The sequence below is a fragment of the Neovison vison genome, chromosome 11 (assembly GCF_020171115.1).
Source record: "Neovison vison isolate M4711 chromosome 11, ASM_NN_V1, whole genome shotgun sequence".
NCBI classification, from domain to species: Eukaryota; Metazoa; Chordata; class Mammalia; order Carnivora; family Mustelidae; genus Neogale; species Neogale vison.
In genome coordinates, this window is record NC_058101.1 from 1,903,614 (window position 1) to 1,921,060 (window position 17,447).

The following is a 17,447-nucleotide window of genomic DNA, read 5'->3' on the forward strand; positions in this document are numbered from 1 at the left end:
ATAGGCAAGGTGAACTTGAGAAGGACCGTTTCCAGGCCAGGAAGGAGGAGGAACAGGAAGAGGATGGAGGAGGGACAAAAAGGGCTCCTCTAGCTCAGCAATCCTAGTTATAGTCCTGTAGCGCAGGTATGAATCGTGTTGATGTTTATATGTGGGAAAACTGAAGCCCAGAAAAGACACTTGACTTCCTCAAGGTCATGGAGCTGCAGCAGTCTCCGGTGCTTCAATTTTTGCCTTTCTTCCCTTGTTTCCATCGTTCCTTCCCTTCAGTCTCTTTTATTTGTACAAGGTGAACTATTGAGGTTTTTACCCTTTTTCTAAAATAGTTATCAAGTATCCAATGATAGAGTATGTGGTTACCATGACAACACAGCCTTCACCGAGGACGGGCCTCCCCCTCGCCTCCAGAATCCTATTTCACAGCAGATTCCCTTCCCTCGTGGAACCTGTAAGAGCCGCAGTTTTAGACTTGGTTTGTGACCATCTGCTTCCCGTGTGTCGCCACGAGGCCGCCGTGAGCTTCAGCACCGCGGGGCCCGCCTGCTCTTGCCGCGAGCCTGCCCCGCGCGCTGCTCGACGGCTCGCACTCGGGCCCTGCGGAAAGACGGGCCGGGCAGACGAGCCGCGGGCCGACCCGGCGTCCTGCGCAGGTGCGCGGGCCGCGACCTGGGCTCCCGACCGCGCGAGCGGATACAGTGTAGCGAGGCGGGCCGGTGTCTCCGGGGAGCACGCGCGCAGACGAACACACACACACACACATGACCTCACAAACAGCCCCGGGCGGGCGGACTCGGACAGGGACGCGCGCCGCCCGAGCGGCCGACCCCACGCGGGGAAACACCGCCGAGCCGGGCCCCGCCGGTCTACGCAGCGGGGGCGGGAACCCGGCGGCCGCGGTGGGCGGGAGTCCCGGGCGCCCCGCGGCGCGTGGGCGGGTCCCGGGCTCCGGAGGCGGTGGCGGCGTGGGCGGCGAGCCGCGCCGCGATTGGTCCGGGGCGGGGTGGGGCGGGGCCGGAGGCGGGAGGAGGGGGCGGGGAGGGGCGATGAACCGCGCCGTGATTGGTCCGAGGCTGCGCGGGGCGGGGCCGCGGCGGGAGGCGGGCCCTCGGCGCGAGGGGGTGTGCGCGGCGGCCGAGGCCGCGGTTTCAGTATAAACAAGGCGCCCGGCGGGTCGGGCGGGTTTTTCTCTCGGTCTTCGCGCGCCGCGGTCGCCTGTCCTCGGGTCGCGCTGGTGGCGCGCGGCAAAGCGCCGGGGAGCCGAAGACCCGGGTCCGTCTGCAGGTGGGTTGCTCCCGGCCAGGCATCTCCCCGCGGGGCCCCGAGCCCGGCCCGGGAGTGTGCGGCGGCGCTGCGCTCTCGCTCGGGGACCGCGCTCCGGGGACCGCGCCCGGCTGCCGGCGGCGCTGGCGGGGCGGGAGCGTCGCGGCCAGCAGGTGCTCCCCGCACAAAGCGCCTGGTCGAAGCTGGACGCGGGGGCTCCCCTGCGCGGCCGCCGAGGGCGCCGGGGGCTGCCGGGGAGCCGACCGGGGCCAACAGGTGCGGGGCCGGGCCGCCGGCAGGGACGGGCTCGGGCTCGGGCTCGGCTCTGCTTCTCTCGCCGCGATCGCGCCCCCGGCCGCGGGTTGGAGGTCGTGGTAGGTCGAGGGTCGGCCCGAGTCCTGGCCGCGCGCGTCCGACCCTGTCTCCGGCCCGCGGCGCCGCGGGCCGTTCCCTCCTGCTGCTCGGCTCGTTTCCGCGTGTGGGGGCGGGGGCGCTGCGCGCGGTCGGCGGGGCGCCCTGTGACACCCGGTTTGGGAAAGGACGGGAAGCAGCAGTCGTGCGCTTGTCACGACCGGGTGGTGTCCAGCCCCCCGTTCACCTGGCGAATTTGGGGCGCACCGGTGTCCTGGCTGTTCCCCGAGCTCAGGTGAGCCTCTGGAGACACCTGGCTGGGCTGCGGTGACGTGAGCCGGAGGGCCTGGGAGCCCCGCGGCCGCCGGCGCGAGGGCTCAGCTGTCTGGGGCCGCCACTGCAGCGCCGGCCGGGAGCGAGGGAGGAGGGCGCGGGGCGGGGGCTGCGGTGTCCGCGCCCGTGCGCGCGTGTGGACGGCCGCTTCCCGTGAGCACTGCCCGAGCGCTGCTGTTTTGCACCGGACCCGGATCGAACCCACGCAGCTCCGGCTAAAGCAAGGGAGTCCGGCCTGCGACGGCGCACAGGGTGGTCCAGGTGATGCGAAGAGCCGAGGAGATCCCCAGGCAGAGACTTCTCCTCCAGATGTGGAGGTGCCCACTTCGCCGATGAACCCGGTGTGGGTAGGAGAACATGCACGCACATCCGTGTATGTGTGTTTGGGAGCAGCGTGTCTCCAAGGAGCCCGCGGTCGGCAGCCCCGTGTGACCGCGGTGGGAGCCGCTGGTGCGCCGGGATCTCTGTTTAGCCCTGGGTGAGCTCCAGAGGCCGAGGGAGGGTCTCCGAACTGGGTGCATAAAGCGGAAGAGCCTAGGGAGCAGGGTGTTGCGCTCTTGAATACTGTCTGGTACAGTCAGACTCAGACGGGGTGAATAATTACTCTTTCCTCCTGAGAACAGCAGCCGGAGCGTGGCCTGTGATAGCCGGTCTCAGTCGGAAACAGAGTTGCACCACCGCGATTAAACCTGTGCTAACACACCAGGAGGCTCCAGTTCAGCACCGGGATGCCGTTAGGGAGGGATGGAACTGATCAGATGAGGTTTGGGGAAAATACAGAACTGATTTTCAGACAGCCATACAAATAAAAATTTTTGGCGGTTGCGGTTTTCCTAACAGAATAAAAGAATGGCAGCTTGTTAGAGCCTGTCATTAGTGCTTATTTTAATTTGGGGGGGCGGTGTTGGGCCACTTTTGACAGAAATCAGGGTTCGCAAGCATTGCTTTATTATTCCTTTCAAGCAGATTTTCTGGCCAAGATGAAAAGATCAGCTACTGATTAGCAAATTTCTTGTTGGCATCATTCCACTACATGTCGGTCAATCCTTTGTTTTGCTGGAGGTGGCAACATTTCTGGCTCCTAAGCATACTGGCCTTGTACTTTCCAGCTGTCTAACGGAGTGCTATGTTAAATTCTTAGAATTTATTTCTCCCATGGCTCATTTTCTCTGACCCTGCCACACCTGATACCTGAGATAACACTGTCTTTTGGAATACAAAATCACCAGAAAGCATCTACAATTATTGTCTTTTTTACCCCACCTTAGCATCTAATCTGATATATTCTTAGGTATATATTACTTAATGTTTCTAAAAATGTATTATTTGTCATAATACACATTTCTTGTATTATTGGTAACATTACATTCTGATAATCTAAAATTAACAACCAGCTAATAAAGTACAATAGACCTTTTCAAAAAAATGACAACTGAATTACTCCTATCTAAGAAAAAGAAATGAAGGGGAGAAGCTGGGTGAGAATCTAGACGGGGTATAAGATACCTAATAATGGCACAGGAAGTGAGGGAACCAATCTCCAAAGGCTACTTGGAAGAAGTGGACTTTAGAGAAGCAGTTTGGATGGCTCTAGCAGGTCTCCCCGTGAGACAAGAGACGGGGAAAAGATGGTATTCTGCTTTACCTAGAAAAGAACTTGGAATTCCCGAAGAGGGATTGAGAATCTTGATTCTGATGCTACAAATAACAAGTGGAAAAGACGTGATAACATTATCGTGAAGCCTGAAAGAGACAAATTATGCTGTTGGAAATACCGCTCAAGATTTATGGCATTTTTGTTGTTGGTGGTTCAATTTAGGTGTTACCTCCCCACCCCCTTCACTTTTCTAGAACTACAGTTGTCCTATTTTGGTTCTCCAATTAAACCTACTAAAAAAAAAAATAGATCTATACCAATCCCGATTATCTTCAAATAACAGATATTACAGCCTCGTGCTATGGACAGATTTCTGCCCTGGGATTAGGGAGATGGGTTCAGAGCCCTAACAAGTCATTTGTTCTCTCCCTCTATCTGCAATGTTTATAAAGTTGATGGGGTGTTGAACTAGGTGATGTATGAATCTCTTTTTGTACTGTGACAACTGATTTATTTTGGTGTACTGTCCCTTCGTGCATTTGTGCCCTAAATGGGATGAACATGAAGGATGGAGTATGTGCAGCTACTTTCTGGGTGTAGGGAAATGAAGAGAATAAAGTTTCTCTGTATTGATAAAAACTATGTAGAGATTCAATATTTTCTTGATCTCCTTTTTGCTTTTATTTTTCTTCTGTAAGTGTGTTAAAAATTACTATCAAGAAGGTTGAGTTGGAATTTTTTTTTTACTTAAGTCAGTGCTACTATTTATGAAATTTTAAAAAAGGTTTTATTTATTTGTTTGAGAGCAAGAGCCCAAGCACAAGGGGCAGAGGGAGAGGGACAGAGTCTCAAGCAGACTCCCCACTGAGCATGGAGTCTGACGTGGGGCTCGATCTCCTGACCTGAGCAGAAACCAAGAGTCAGATGCTTAACTGACTGAGCCACTCAGTGTCCCACCATTTATGAAATTTTTAACCAGTCTTTGACCTATCATTTTTTCTGAGGTTTATATATTTACTATTCCATTTCAAGGTATGTCTTTATCTAGAAGTCATTCATTTGATTCAGATTTTATTAGGAAGCCCTGGTATAAAAATCAGTTTCATGCAGAGAAAATACAAAATAGCCATGTAGGGAAGGAAAACCCTTTGCAGACCACCAGGATCATTCTATTTATCAAAAAGGGAAGGACAGAGAGGGAGGGATAAGCTCAGTTTTTCAAGAACATGCAGCCAAAAAATAAAATTATCCCAGGAACCATGTTATATAATAAATGTAAATAGAAAATTCTGATTGTTTACTACATGTCCTCACTAAGTATCAGGTCATTTTCCTGCTGAAATGAATTGGGTTTAGAAACATAAACCCTTTTCGAGATGATATGATGTTCTGTAATTTGGCCCGAGAGCTTTCGTACAGATAATCCTACACCTTCTATCTGTGTCGCCCGGTGTGGTCGCCACTAGCCACGTGGAGACATGTGAACTTAAGTTTGATTAAATTAGACAAAATTAAGAATTGAGTTTCTTGGTTGTGCCTGCCACATTTTAAGCGCTTAATAGCTACTAGGCAGCTAATGGCGACTGTCCTGGACAGTGTAGAAGGGGACCATTTCCAATATCCCAGAAGGTTCCTTTTGGCAGCATGTAAGTAGATCAGGATGATTCTGATTAGCCAGAAGATCACTTTTGTCCCCCTGGGAAAAGAAGTAATTAATTCTCCCTGTATTTGGGCACCTAAGTCCTACAAAATAAGACTGACTGACTTTTTCAGCCAGTGTTTGTTTTCAGCTGTACAGCATGAACAGTGCCACTCTCCAAAGCTCAATAATATGCCAGGATCGCAAACACCAGTTTCTGAGGTTTTTTCCACCCAGAACTCCAGTTGTCCTTTCACTTCTCCAAACCAGCACCCACGGTTTTTAGCTGGAAAGCGCCAGTGTTTGCTCAGGCCAGGAAGGTGGAGCCATCTGCTGTTCAGCTCAGGAACTACGTGGACGCTGTACTTGGAAAACAAGGCATAAAGAATATGGACGCATTCTGTTCCCTCGCAGTAAAGATTAATCTTGTAGGAAAGTTCCAAATGACTCTCCAGGCCCATGCAGAGTTGTCATGTAGTGAAATTTTGTTTTGTGCTTTAATGAATAAACTGCTAACAAGATATCTCCAAGACAAAAGATGACAAATTTTTTAGCTTTAATTTTCTTCCAGGGAAACCAAAGATAGTAATTATTTGAGTCACAATTAGTAAATTAGTGAAGATTTAGTAAAGGTTTTCTTAAGTAGCATCCAGGGTAAATCAAGAAAAATGCAAATTCTTTTTTTTTTAATGAAATCTTGTAACATTGGTAAGTAATACCATCAAGGTCATCATTATGAAGAGAAGTAAGTCCTCTTTAATAAGAAATACTCATTTTTCCCTCCTTGATTATGAAACTTACTAAGCATTTGGGGCTCAGTTCCAAAGAATGTACCCATCTAGGAGTGAGTTACTTTTTGTTCACGTGCCAAAGAAGTGAGCTGTTTCAGAGTTGTCTACTCTGATTGTTTGTGCGCTCAGGAACTGTACCTCTCTCCTCAAGGAGGTCACCAGAAGTGTAGCATTTCTGCAGTTTCCAGAGCTGTTGCTACAAATCTCTGCCTTTAGGACTGCCCCTGGCTTGGGAAAGACATGAGAAGATAATCTTCTAGACCTTTCCAAGCTCCAAAGAAGCCATGTTTTAGGTATTGCCAGAAACGTGACTCCTACTTGCACCCCGAGTCAGTCCATGGTTCTCCACACACAGTCGGTCCTCGTGTTCTAAGATCCAGTGGTGCCAAAAGCCAGCTAGAAGTACGTGAGAAAACCAGGGAGAGTAAAGCTGAAACATGTGAACTCTTTCTCATTCAGCTTTCTGGAACCTCAAATGAGAAAAGGAAGAAGGTGCATCCCACCAAAGTGCAAAGTCCCTTTGGAATCGAGACGGGAATTGGGAAACCGGTAATTCCAGGATATTAAATTAAGCCTCTCCTCACTAAACAAATACAGTTTCAAAGTTCAGCTGTGATAGGGAGGCCTTCCTCTACTTCAGTGGGTTTGTTTTTTTTTAATTGGGCCACATGCCCAGCACTTGAACAGAAACAGAAAGGTAGCGATCCATATAAAGACATTGGATTTGTTAAATATTTCACCGGAGTGTTCTGTGATGAGATATGGATCGAAAGCTCCTTGTCCCTTGTTTCTTTTTGTTTTTGTTTTTTTGTTTTGTTTTGTTTTGTTTTCCAATCCTACTTTTTCTAGCTCATTCTCTCAAGTGTAAAGGACGTGCTGACTTGATGTTCTGGCAGAGTTTTACAAAGCACCTGCCGCAGATGTCGAAGGACAGCTTCTGACTTAGTTCCCACACCCATCTCTTCCTCAGCCTCTTTTTCCGTTTGATTGTCACCTGAAACCACCTTATCCCGGTGCACCTGCCTCTTCATAAATAACGTGGTGCTGAAGCAGCCACTAATTCAAACACAGTCTGCTGTGTAGAAAAAGGCAGCTTTTCATCTGGTGCTTTCGCGGCTTTGAAACCATTAGGCCTGCCTTTCGAGTCCATTCATCCCTTAAATCACCCAGAGCTTGCTTCCTCGCTTCTGGATCAATGTCAGGCTGAACTTTTCAGAGTCCTTGGAAGAGCATGATAGATCTTCGTGACTGAATTAGCTGCCCATGCAACATATCTAGTCTGTCAACCAACTTTTCAGCTTACCAAGTCAATTTTAAGAAAGAACATTCATCTTGTACACCTGAGTTGGGTAGATCTTTTGCTTCTCGGTGGGAAGTTTCCAATAGAACCTGTGATCTCTGTGCTAATTTCATGGCTCTAAGCTTTCTTTTAGCCTAGTTCATGGTTTTAAAAACCAAAATCTGCTTCCCATCATCTCATCACATCTTTCCCCACCCCAAAGTGCCATCTCAGTTTAGGGGGAAAAATACCCGTTTAAATATCTCTACCCAAACCAGAAGAGGTATCATGTTAAAATTCTCTAACTCCATTTGATTGGCAGTACCTGAAAATACTAGGATTCTTTGATTTCTAAGGAGCCAGGCTTGAATGTGTTAGACCAACCTTCCCTTCAGAACTGCCATGTTCTTCTTTGATTCGGTAAGTCTCATCTAGGCTCTGTCCAGGTCTGCACCTGTTCCTAAACTGGGGTCTGAACTCCCCGAGGGTATTAGCAGTCTTGTTGGTACCTTTCCCTCAGGGCAGTGTGGGGAGAGGTTTGTGAATGCCCCAGAAAGTTAAGAGCCACCGGCCACACTGAATATATTGTTTCCAGGAGAGGATTTACAAATGAAACTTTTTGTAAGGTGAGAATTGTTTGCGAGGCGAACCTGTCCTCTGCCTTATCTCATTGATAGTGATTTGAATAAAGTCAGCAGTTTTTTTCAAGTATCTCATATGATTTTTTTTTTCTAAAGGAATTAACTACTTTGAAGTTTGACTTAATGGTAAATTAATGCCGGCGTTTACCCTAATGCTGTCACATATTCTAATTTTGGAAAAGTCGGGTTCTCCTGAACCTCTCTGGTTCACAGAGAGGTCTGTTGGATTGGGCAGCATCTGTGCTGAGAGAGTGTGCTAGATAGCGGAGAAGTTGGTTTTGAGGTTGTACTGGAAAAGGCAGAGGGGAAAATTGAGAGTTTAAAGGACCGTAGAGATAGATAATATTAATTGTGAGAGCTGTAAGGAGAAGGTTTGCTCCAGGTAAGAAATCAGAACTACACTGAGACGAAAACAAATGAATAAATGGGGTCTCTGGGTTAGGGGCAGCGCCCCCCGTTCCCCGTCTTCCACTACGGAAACCGTTAGCAAATGATTCCGGGCATTAACAGTGTCTGGAAGTCAGCGCCGTTCTGCATTCTCGTGGCCAGTACTCGGGTATTTTCTCTCTGTGTTTTTTTTTTTTTTTTTTTTTTAAACAAGAACCAAGTTAACATTTAATCTTCTGAGCCTCGTTTTTCAACTCCAGAACCGGAGCAAGTAGAATTCACATCTTGGATGAGAAATCTGAGTATTACTGAACAAGCAATAGTTCTTGATGTGAGTGAAACCAGGGAAGATACTTGAAAGAAAGAAACCGCTATGTTTGTCTTCTTAGGTATGTAAGGTCCACTTCACGGTCAGTGCTTCCTGGACGGTCCTGCTGGCCTCCCCTCGTTCGTCAGATGCGTTTCCTCACAAGGCAGTTTCTCTTTCTAGAAAATGGCTAGACTGGCCACTTGTTAGAGATTGTCCAGAAACGGGTGATGAATACTATGATCCATGATCTTTATTTTTATCATTTGTCTCAATAAGATTATTTTTTAACTGGAGGTCTATGAAGTAAACACAAGCATTACTCTCTTTAATTGAATCTGACATGCCATCCATTGTAAGACACTCTTTAATTTCATATTGCTAAAAAAATTCTGTTACACATGCCTTATTATCACTATGTGCATAACTAAGTGTTAACATAGTGTATGTTAAAATCCAAAATCTCTGCCTTGATTGCAAACATCAGTAATGTAAATAATTCTGCTGTCATGATAGTAGTGCTTCTTTTTTTTTTTTTTTTAAGATTTTATTTATTTATTTGACAGAGATCGCAAGTAGGCAGAGAGGCAGGCAGAGAGAGAGGAGGAAGCAGGTTCCCTGCCAAGCAGGTAACCCGATGAGGGGCTCGATCCCAGGACCCTGAGACCATGACCTGAGCTGAAGGCAGAAGCTAAACCTACTGAGCCACCCAGGCGCACAATAGTATTGCTTCTTAATAAGAATAAAAAGTGGCATTAATACATCTTGACAGCAATGACTTACATGGACCATGTGAAGCACAGGAATTGTTCTTACAGCCTACAATTTGGGATAGACTGGCAGATTTTTCATTTTATGGTTAAATATTATAGGTTCAAGGACGTCCAGTTGTAGCACAACATGATGTAGTAAAATAAATTTGGAACCTGAGGGTCTAGATTTGAAAAACGGTCCTATCTGTCCCTTATCTGCTATGTAACCCCAGTCAGCGAGGACGGGTTTTCTGAACCGTAGCTGCTTACGCAGTCAAAACAACGGGAGGATGTCTGCCAAAAAGGGTAGGTCTAAGAATTCCAAAAGGCATTTGTAGGCAGTAAACCTTACGCAGACCAGAGTTGCTAACCTTCTCAGTGCCTTCTGCGCCATGCGTCAAGGCATTTCCAGGTGAGCGGCTTTGAAGGGGAATCAGAGCAGTTAGGGAAGGTGGAACGTGGAGAACTTTCCCTTGCTCCAAGGATCCCGTAGTAGCAGAATGGGAGGGAAGGAGAGGGCCTAAGGCTTGGGAAAGAAGCCGTCTCGAGTATAAGGCAACGTAGAAAAATAGGACCAACGTGCATGAATGAGGGCCTGGCGTCTCTCGGAGCGACTCGGATCTGAGCGGTCGGTCGTGGCTATGTGCAAGTTCAACTATCACGATGCTTCGTGGGAGAATGAGCTCAGCTGATTAGCAGTAGAACTTGGGGGTGACTAGAAGGCAGAAAGTGACTTGTGACATACCCTCTTCTTGAAACTGATTCGTAGTTGTCCTAAGCTGTACCCCCAATTCATCCACCCCAGGTAGGTTTCCATCATTTGCAGTATTTTCCTTGTGCTTGGTTGGGGGGGGCTTTCTAAGTGTGGATATTTTCTGCCTCATCAAAGAAATCCCATGAGTGACCTATTCCCAAGGAACGATGCAGAGGCCTCGTGACGTCACTCTAGTAATGCTCTAAGAAGAACTTGGCTATAAGAGAATTTAATAGCTTTGTTACGATTTAGGATTTGGGAAGGAGTGAACAAAATTGAGACCCATTTTCTAAATAAAAAACACACATCGGGGGAGGCAGTGGTGGCGTTACCTTCTGCAGTTCTCGCAGCTGTGAAGCACCGATCAGGGCTTTGTTAAATCGGAGGCCGTGGTCAGATCTAAGTCCTTGTCTGCTTCGTGGAGGAAGAAACTGAGAAGTACAAATACTTGTGGCTTTGGTGCTGATTTCTTGAAAGGGAGCTGGGTGACCCTTGACTATCAAGGGCTAGTGGTTACGGTTAATAGCGGGAGGCAGCGAGGGCACACGAGTCACGGGGCGGGGGGTCCGCTGCGGCCACAGCGCTGTGACATCTCAGCCTGGTCACTGCGTTCCACCTTCCAGGGTTTGCACTGGAATAAACATAGGCGATCGGAGCAGACTGTGGTGGCACCGGGGCTCTGGCCTCTTCCGTGACCCGTTTTGCGGTCAGTGCTAACCGCCTAGGACACATTCTCCCACCTCGTTCAGCCTGTGTTCTCCTCACTCGCTCTCAGGCCGCCAGGCGCCCGCTTCTAACTGACGGCAGCCGGACAGTGAGGCGAAGTCTATTTTTCATCCCGGACGAGACGCTCTCTATGATCCTTTTGAACTTTCAGCATTTTCTGATTTTCCTGAAATTCCATGTCTTTGGCCAACCATCTACCCGAATCACTTTATTAGGATGGTTTCAGCAGTGATGAATAAATGGAGAAATTGAAGAAAATTCATGGTTCTTGGCAGAAAAAGTAAGAAAAGCCCCACTCCCAGGGCACGGTGGAATCCCACCTGTGATCCTGCTCAGGCCGGACGCCGTATGGTTTTTGACCATCTACAGCTTTTGTAAGCCGGAAGTGGTGACCAAATCCGGATGGACGGTTCCCTGCAGGCTCTCAGACTGAACTTTGAGACGCTTCTCATCTTGGGTCCCAGAGTCTCTGTTTATGGACATTTTGAGTTTCTCAGGGAAAAGGTAGATGAAAAAAAGGCTCTTTTTAAAAAAATCATCCCACCAAGGACAAGTTGTTTGTAAGGATTATATTGCACATGAATCGTACTCAGAAAACTGGTGATCTGAAGCGGACAGAAACACACTTTGTCCACTGTCTTATAAAATGTTGACATTGGGTTCTTTATTTAACGATGACGTTAACTAGGCTTGGAGCATTTGAGTTAATGCTCATGTCCTGTAGTTCCTGATCCTTTGGCTGTTACGACCACGTCCCGCCTCAGCGAGGGATGTGGCAGTGATGACGCCCGTAGTGACAGATCCCCCGAGTGATTCTCAGTAATCCATGTCTTCCCATTGGTGGCTGTTTTTTTCCCTCCAGCATTCTCCTTGGCATTGGTCTGTGGTTGGGATAGAGTACAAAAGGCTGAAGCTTTTCTTCTGTTTCTTTTTCTTGATGCTTCCTTCCCTAAATGCTGTTTTCATCTGCCAAGTTGTCCTAATAGTAGATTTTTGCCCCAACACTCCACCCCTTGGCCACCCTTGCCAAGGCACGCGCACATGTTATGACGCCATGGTCCCTGTTGGCTGGAGCGGGAGCAGATGCCCTCGGAGTGAAGGATGTGCCTTCCCAGACAGGGCTAACACCCCTCTCCCATTCAGATGTAAATAGCCTTGGCATCTTGAAAAGAAGGATTAGCCCAGGTTGTGTCCTCCTGGGCCTTCACACACCCTGTCCCCCTGGGTCCAAAGCTAGGGGTTGGCTTCCCGCATTGTTTGCCTTCTGAGACCCTCAGTCTGTCGCTCCTGGATGCCTCCATTGTCCAGACATGCTGCCCGAAAACGACAGTCTATTCTCGGTCCCGAGCTCTGTCCCTAGGAATCCGAGTCACAACTTAATAGCCTCTGGCCTCTACTGAGCCCCCCGAACAAGGGCTTTGTGAGCTGCAAAGCATATGAATGGAGAGGACTGGCACCCGGCTTCCTGTCCCCCAAATCAGGAGCCTCTCGGCCCACGTGTTTGCTGAGAACGGAGGCTTTATAAAGCCCCCACCCCAAAGGAATTTGACACAAATGGGTGAAAATCGGCTGTGTTAGACCCCCCGGGGGAAGCTGGAGGGTCAGCATTGACTGGATTTACGTACACGCATCTGTAACACACATGCACCTGCGCGCACACATACGCTCACACACACACACACACACAGAGTACTTGAAGTCTGGGCCTCTCTTGTGATTTTACTTTTGCAGCCTCTGTCCTGCTAATCTCCTGCTACACCCCGGGTCAGTCCGGTGTCACCTCCACGGGATGCTCAGTCTTCCCAGCAGCTTCGAAGGCTCGCACGGCCTCCCCTGGGTGCTCGGCTCTGTGGGACCAGGCGGTGCGAAGCCCAGTTCCATCCTCCACGGGAAGGACTGATGTCTGCATGCGGCGGCCGGAGACTCGAACTCAGATCCAAGCTGGATCCTCCGACCTAAGCATGTCCCGGCATCGGACTGAATGAGATTGTGCTCAGCCGGACAGTGCGCGTGTTCCTCCAGGAGCGAGTCGCGTTCTCCATGGCGCTGCTGTTCCCTCCCAAGCTGTGTTCAAAGTTACTTGCTCCCTCCTCGCTGGGAAAGCGACTTTCCTTCCAGACAGCACATCACTGACGCTGCGTTTTCTCCCTTTAAATCCCTTGTAGGGAAGCATGCCTCAGACGCCGCCGTTCTCGGCCATGTTCGACAGCAGCGGTTACAACCGGAACCTGTACCAGGCGGCGGAGGCGGGCTGCGCGGGCCTGTGCTACCACGACAACAACCTCCTGTCCGGGTCTCTGGAAGCGCTCATCCAGCACTTGGTGCCCAACGTGGATTACTATCCGGACGTAGGTACCCCCGTCCCTCGGAAGCGCGTCCCTGCTGGTCTTTACAGGAAATTACAACGTGGGGGCAGGGACCCCAGATACTACTGAATTGTATCTGGGCTGCTAAGAATTTTTCAAGGCAGAGAATGCCTATTGATTATTGAGTGTTTTGAGATCCAGTGGAGCCTGCGTGTGATTCACATTTTGATTATTGTCTGCATATCAGTTTCTTCTCGGGGCTGGAACCACATTGTAGATGGCCGGATTCCATCCAAGTGAGATATCTGTAGGTTTAATTCATGCATATACCTTGTCCTTGCATAGAAACGCCAGAAGACAGTGCATACTCCTAGGATACTTAAATGCTTGTTTTCTTTCCAAGACCATCTCCATACTGAGGAAAGTGAAGTCGGACAGGAAGACTTCCTAGAAAGGGGAACAACAGACATATTCAAGATGCGGTTCATATGTTTTACTTTGGTAGCCCGCCTTTACGTGGGTAATACGTTCTAGTCAAGAGAAGTCACTTCCATTTTCTCCCTCTCCATGGCAATTCCAAGAGGCCAGAGCAGAGAGCACTGAAGTTCAGAATGCGGAGCGAGCCACACATGGTCTCAGCCCAGCATCAGCATCAAACCTAGGTTTCTCTGTTTCTGGGCAAGTGGTGTTTTTCTCCCCCTTTTCGCTGGTGCCAGAGCTGCCCCTTGTTACTGAACAGCAGCTGGTTGTTGATAAGGAGTTCATGAAACCATCTAGACACAGAGTCACATGTTTTTATAAATATAATGATGACCTTGGTGCGCGGAGGAGAGAGTGTGCTTGCCGCCGGAGTTCCCCACAGTGTTTCTCCCTGAGTTATCTCTCTGTGCGATTTGCTGCATAGCGTTGTGAAATATGTTGCCACACAGGGAACACTTGTGGTCAGAAGTAAAAGGAATCCCTTGTTCAGCTCTGTAAGTGTTTATGAGCTAGTAAAGGCGCCTAAGTGAGGAGGCGGGGGTAAAAAAAAAATAACCCAAACAAAATGAAAAACAACCCTGGATTTTTCTTTTCACTGGGAGTCTGAAACTGTTATAGCAAATAAGCCCTACTTCATTACTGGCTTCTTGGGAGACAATGTAGTTAAGAAAAAGTATACAGGGTGATATTGTGTTTTATCAAGTTGCTTAGCCTCCGAGCGAGTAAGCAGATTACTTGAAAGCCTGCCTTTGAATGTTCTAGCACCAGCGGACAGACTCTGCTGGGTGCCCACCAGACACACTGGAGAATCCTTGAGCTGTTGTGGGCTGGGTGTTTTTTTGGTTTCCATTGAGTTACCATGACATCTGAACCCAGAACAAGATTCTATAGGGGTGATCTGTTTAAGTCAATGTCTTTAAGTGTCTCTGGGCTGAATTTCATTCTCCTTAGCGAGAGTGAGTTATGTGTCCTGGTGTCCTGGCGTCCAGAGGGAGGGACGTGAAAGTGTGCTTTGAATAATTTCAGTAGATAAACTTATCTTGTACTTCTGTTATTTTTAGTGTGGTTGAAGGGAAGAGGTACATCAGAAGGCAAAGGAAAAATCCATCTTGAGGTGTTTTACTACGAAGCATTATTTTATGACACTGCAGTGTGTTAGCTTTGATCGAGAGAACTTAATGAAATAAGATGTGGAAACTATGGGGACATACTAGTCTCAGAGAGAATGTAACCACGGTGATGTTTTTCCTCTCACTGCAGAGAACGTACATATTTACCTTCCTCCTCAGTTCTCGGTTGTTCGTGCATCCGTATGAGTTAATGGCCAAAGTTTGCCACTTATGTGTTGAGCACCAGAGACCAAGTGATCCCAGCAGTGACAAGGTAATGATATGCCTTGAACTTTACTATTCTCTGTTGGGCTTGGTAACTCTGTCACTTAGATGTTGTGAAGCTGGCTCCCTTCCCCCGGGCTGAAGGGCATAAATGGTGTCACGGCTGTGCCAAGGCAACGGGGAATGGCATAAAGAACACGGTGGAGGCTTGGACACCGGAATTCGTGTTCCTTTTCATCTAAGATCTTTATTTCTCTAACGTTCTTGGTCCTGTTGAATCACTTCAGTATATAAAAATACTGCAGTGTATGTGCCGGTCAGTGTATGTGCCGGTCACTATGGTCAGTATGGTAGAATTTTTAAAAATTAAACCATCATGTCCTTCATGCGAAACAAGCCAGCCCCCACAGTTTAAGTTCATGGCCATGGAAGAGCCCTAGATCCTGCCTGAAGTTGGTGCCACTTGGCATTGACTTGGAGGAGGGGTACTAGACTTCTATAAGCCCAAAGACTTTACAGGAGACATTTACCAGTGACTTTGTTCAGTTAGAGATGGGACGCCGTCCATGGTGATAGAGATCACTGAACGAGATGTGCTCTTTCTTCCAGAACCAGATAAGAAAAATTGCACCCAAAATCCTTCAGCTCCTGACGGAATGGACGGAAACATTTCCTTATGATTTTCGGGATGAAAGAATGATGAGAAACTTGAAGGATCTGGCTCACCGGATAGCCAGCGGCGAGGAGGTTGGTGTCCTGAGTTTTAGTGAAAGCACTTGAATTTCCAGGCCAAGCCTTGGTGGGAACTGGTGCTGAATCATGTCTCACGATCTCCACGTCTTCCTTTCTGTGTTGCCTTTGGGCAAATCTTTGACATAGCATCGTGGCCCATTTGGTGTGCGGAATGGGGAGGATTACATAATCCCACTTCGAAGGGTTATCATCTGGAATTTCATGTGATTAATCTGGGGGTACGTTCATGTCCATTCACACGTAGGGTTCATGCTGCAGGGGTGTTTTAATTTTACTTGTACTTTTCTTCCTTCTGAAAGATTTGACACAGAAAGTTACATAGCATGTATGATAATACACATCATATTAATAGATCTAAACACAAATAGATACAACGTAAATAGCCTGGTAATGTATTAACAGATGATAAGTTATGTGTTGATACATCAGAAATAGACACTTTGTAACCATGGAAGGGAGAAAACACAGGGTCTGGAAGCAACTAGCAGGACGGGATGGCTGCGGTTTCGGCGTCAACTTCGGGTAAAAGAGAAATACAGTTGGTTATGGGATTTTCACCATCAGGAAAGAGAGCTTACTAGTTCTTCAGGGCATTAAATGAAATGAAATTTTAAGAACTTTCTTATGGAGAGCTTTATCCAGGGGGCACAGAATGAGATCAAGGAGACTGCTCTGTGTAGGTTTTATAACAAATGCTCCTTGATAAAAAACCAAGGCTGTATGATTCCTGTGTCATTAGCAAAGGTCATTCTTCTGGAGAGGAGAAGACAAAGAGGAAAAGATCCAAGTCTCCTGGTGGCCGAAAGTTGGTTCAAGGCTAGTACCTAGGGTAGGTGGAGAAAAGTGAGTCTCTTGGATACTCTGTCATAAATACCACTTCCCTGCACCAGGCCTTTGACAAGAGCTAACTAGCTATTAAATCAAGCAGGGTGATCCTCCCTGAAGGAGGCCTGGAGGCCTGGTATTTTGTGCTGAAGCTTGTTGGGCAAGGGTGTGTTTGTAGCTTCTGTGCAGCCAGTGAGCTCCTGGGGGCAGAGCCCTTGGGTGCAGATACAGCCCTTCCACACAGGGAAAGACGGACAGAGCGTTTGGCCACTGGAGAGATGTCGTGTTTTGTTCGTCTTGAAATGCATGTTCCCTTCGGAGTGACCTTCCTTGAGAACGCGCTCCCTCGGTGCTGCGCTGTAAAGATCAGTGACAAGACAGCGTCTGTTGTGTCCGCTTCTGGTGAATCTATTTGAAGACCCTTCCCCCCGCCTTAAAAAATTATTTCAGATTTGCAGTGGACAAACATGACTCGCCTGCAGTTATGTCCTCATGAGAGTGTATTTAACCCTTCTGCTGCTCCTGTGTGACGTTGTACTGAACCGTGGTGATCCAGACAGCCGTGGTTTATCTGTGAGGCTGAGTGAGTGGGTTCCTGAGCCGTTTTGCAAGTTAGGACTGTTGAGATTATTTTGCCGGTTTGCCTGTGATGGGGTCCAGCCAGGTATGAATTGGTGGGTCGGCCACGCACAAAGGCAGAAGTTCAGTGCCGCAGGGTGCTGTTCTAGCCGCTCTTCCATCAGCCTGTGTCTGTTGGGCAGCATCAGTCCTGGTTCAGTGAACTCGGGGTAGGACAAGGTGCTCAAAAGATCAGTGGCACCGTAAGGACTTCTTCTTGTATGAAGTCCGAGTCTGGAGTCAGTCGGCACCACGTTTAGTTAAATTGTACTTTAGGTACCTAACTTGATAGGTCAGTCAACTGACCTTCCCCC

General features: G+C 48.4%; 2 protein-coding genes across 2 annotated transcripts in view; both read left to right on the forward strand.

Annotated features, from left to right (window-relative positions):
• LOC122889717 (basic proline-rich protein-like) overlaps positions 1–1,910 on the forward strand; it is a 51,873-nt gene extending 49,963 nt beyond the window's left edge. The window contains exons 5-7 of the mRNA XM_044225084.1: positions 509–650; positions 799–988; positions 1,301–1,910. Of these exons, the coding sequence (XP_044081019.1) occupies positions 509–650; positions 799–988; positions 1,301–1,910 (942 nt within the window). The remainder of the gene's footprint in view (positions 1–508; positions 651–798; positions 989–1,300) is intronic.
• The window catches only part of RASGEF1B (RasGEF domain family member 1B), a 36,808-nt gene continuing 20,568 nt past the window's right edge, over positions 1,208–17,447 (forward strand). The window contains exons 1-4 of the mRNA XM_044224121.1: positions 1,208–1,281; positions 12,983–13,165; positions 14,864–14,986; positions 15,547–15,684. Of these exons, the coding sequence (XP_044080056.1) occupies positions 12,989–13,165; positions 14,864–14,986; positions 15,547–15,684 (438 nt within the window). The 5' untranslated portion in view covers positions 1,208–1,281; positions 12,983–12,988. The remainder of the gene's footprint in view (positions 1,282–12,982; positions 13,166–14,863; positions 14,987–15,546; positions 15,685–17,447) is intronic.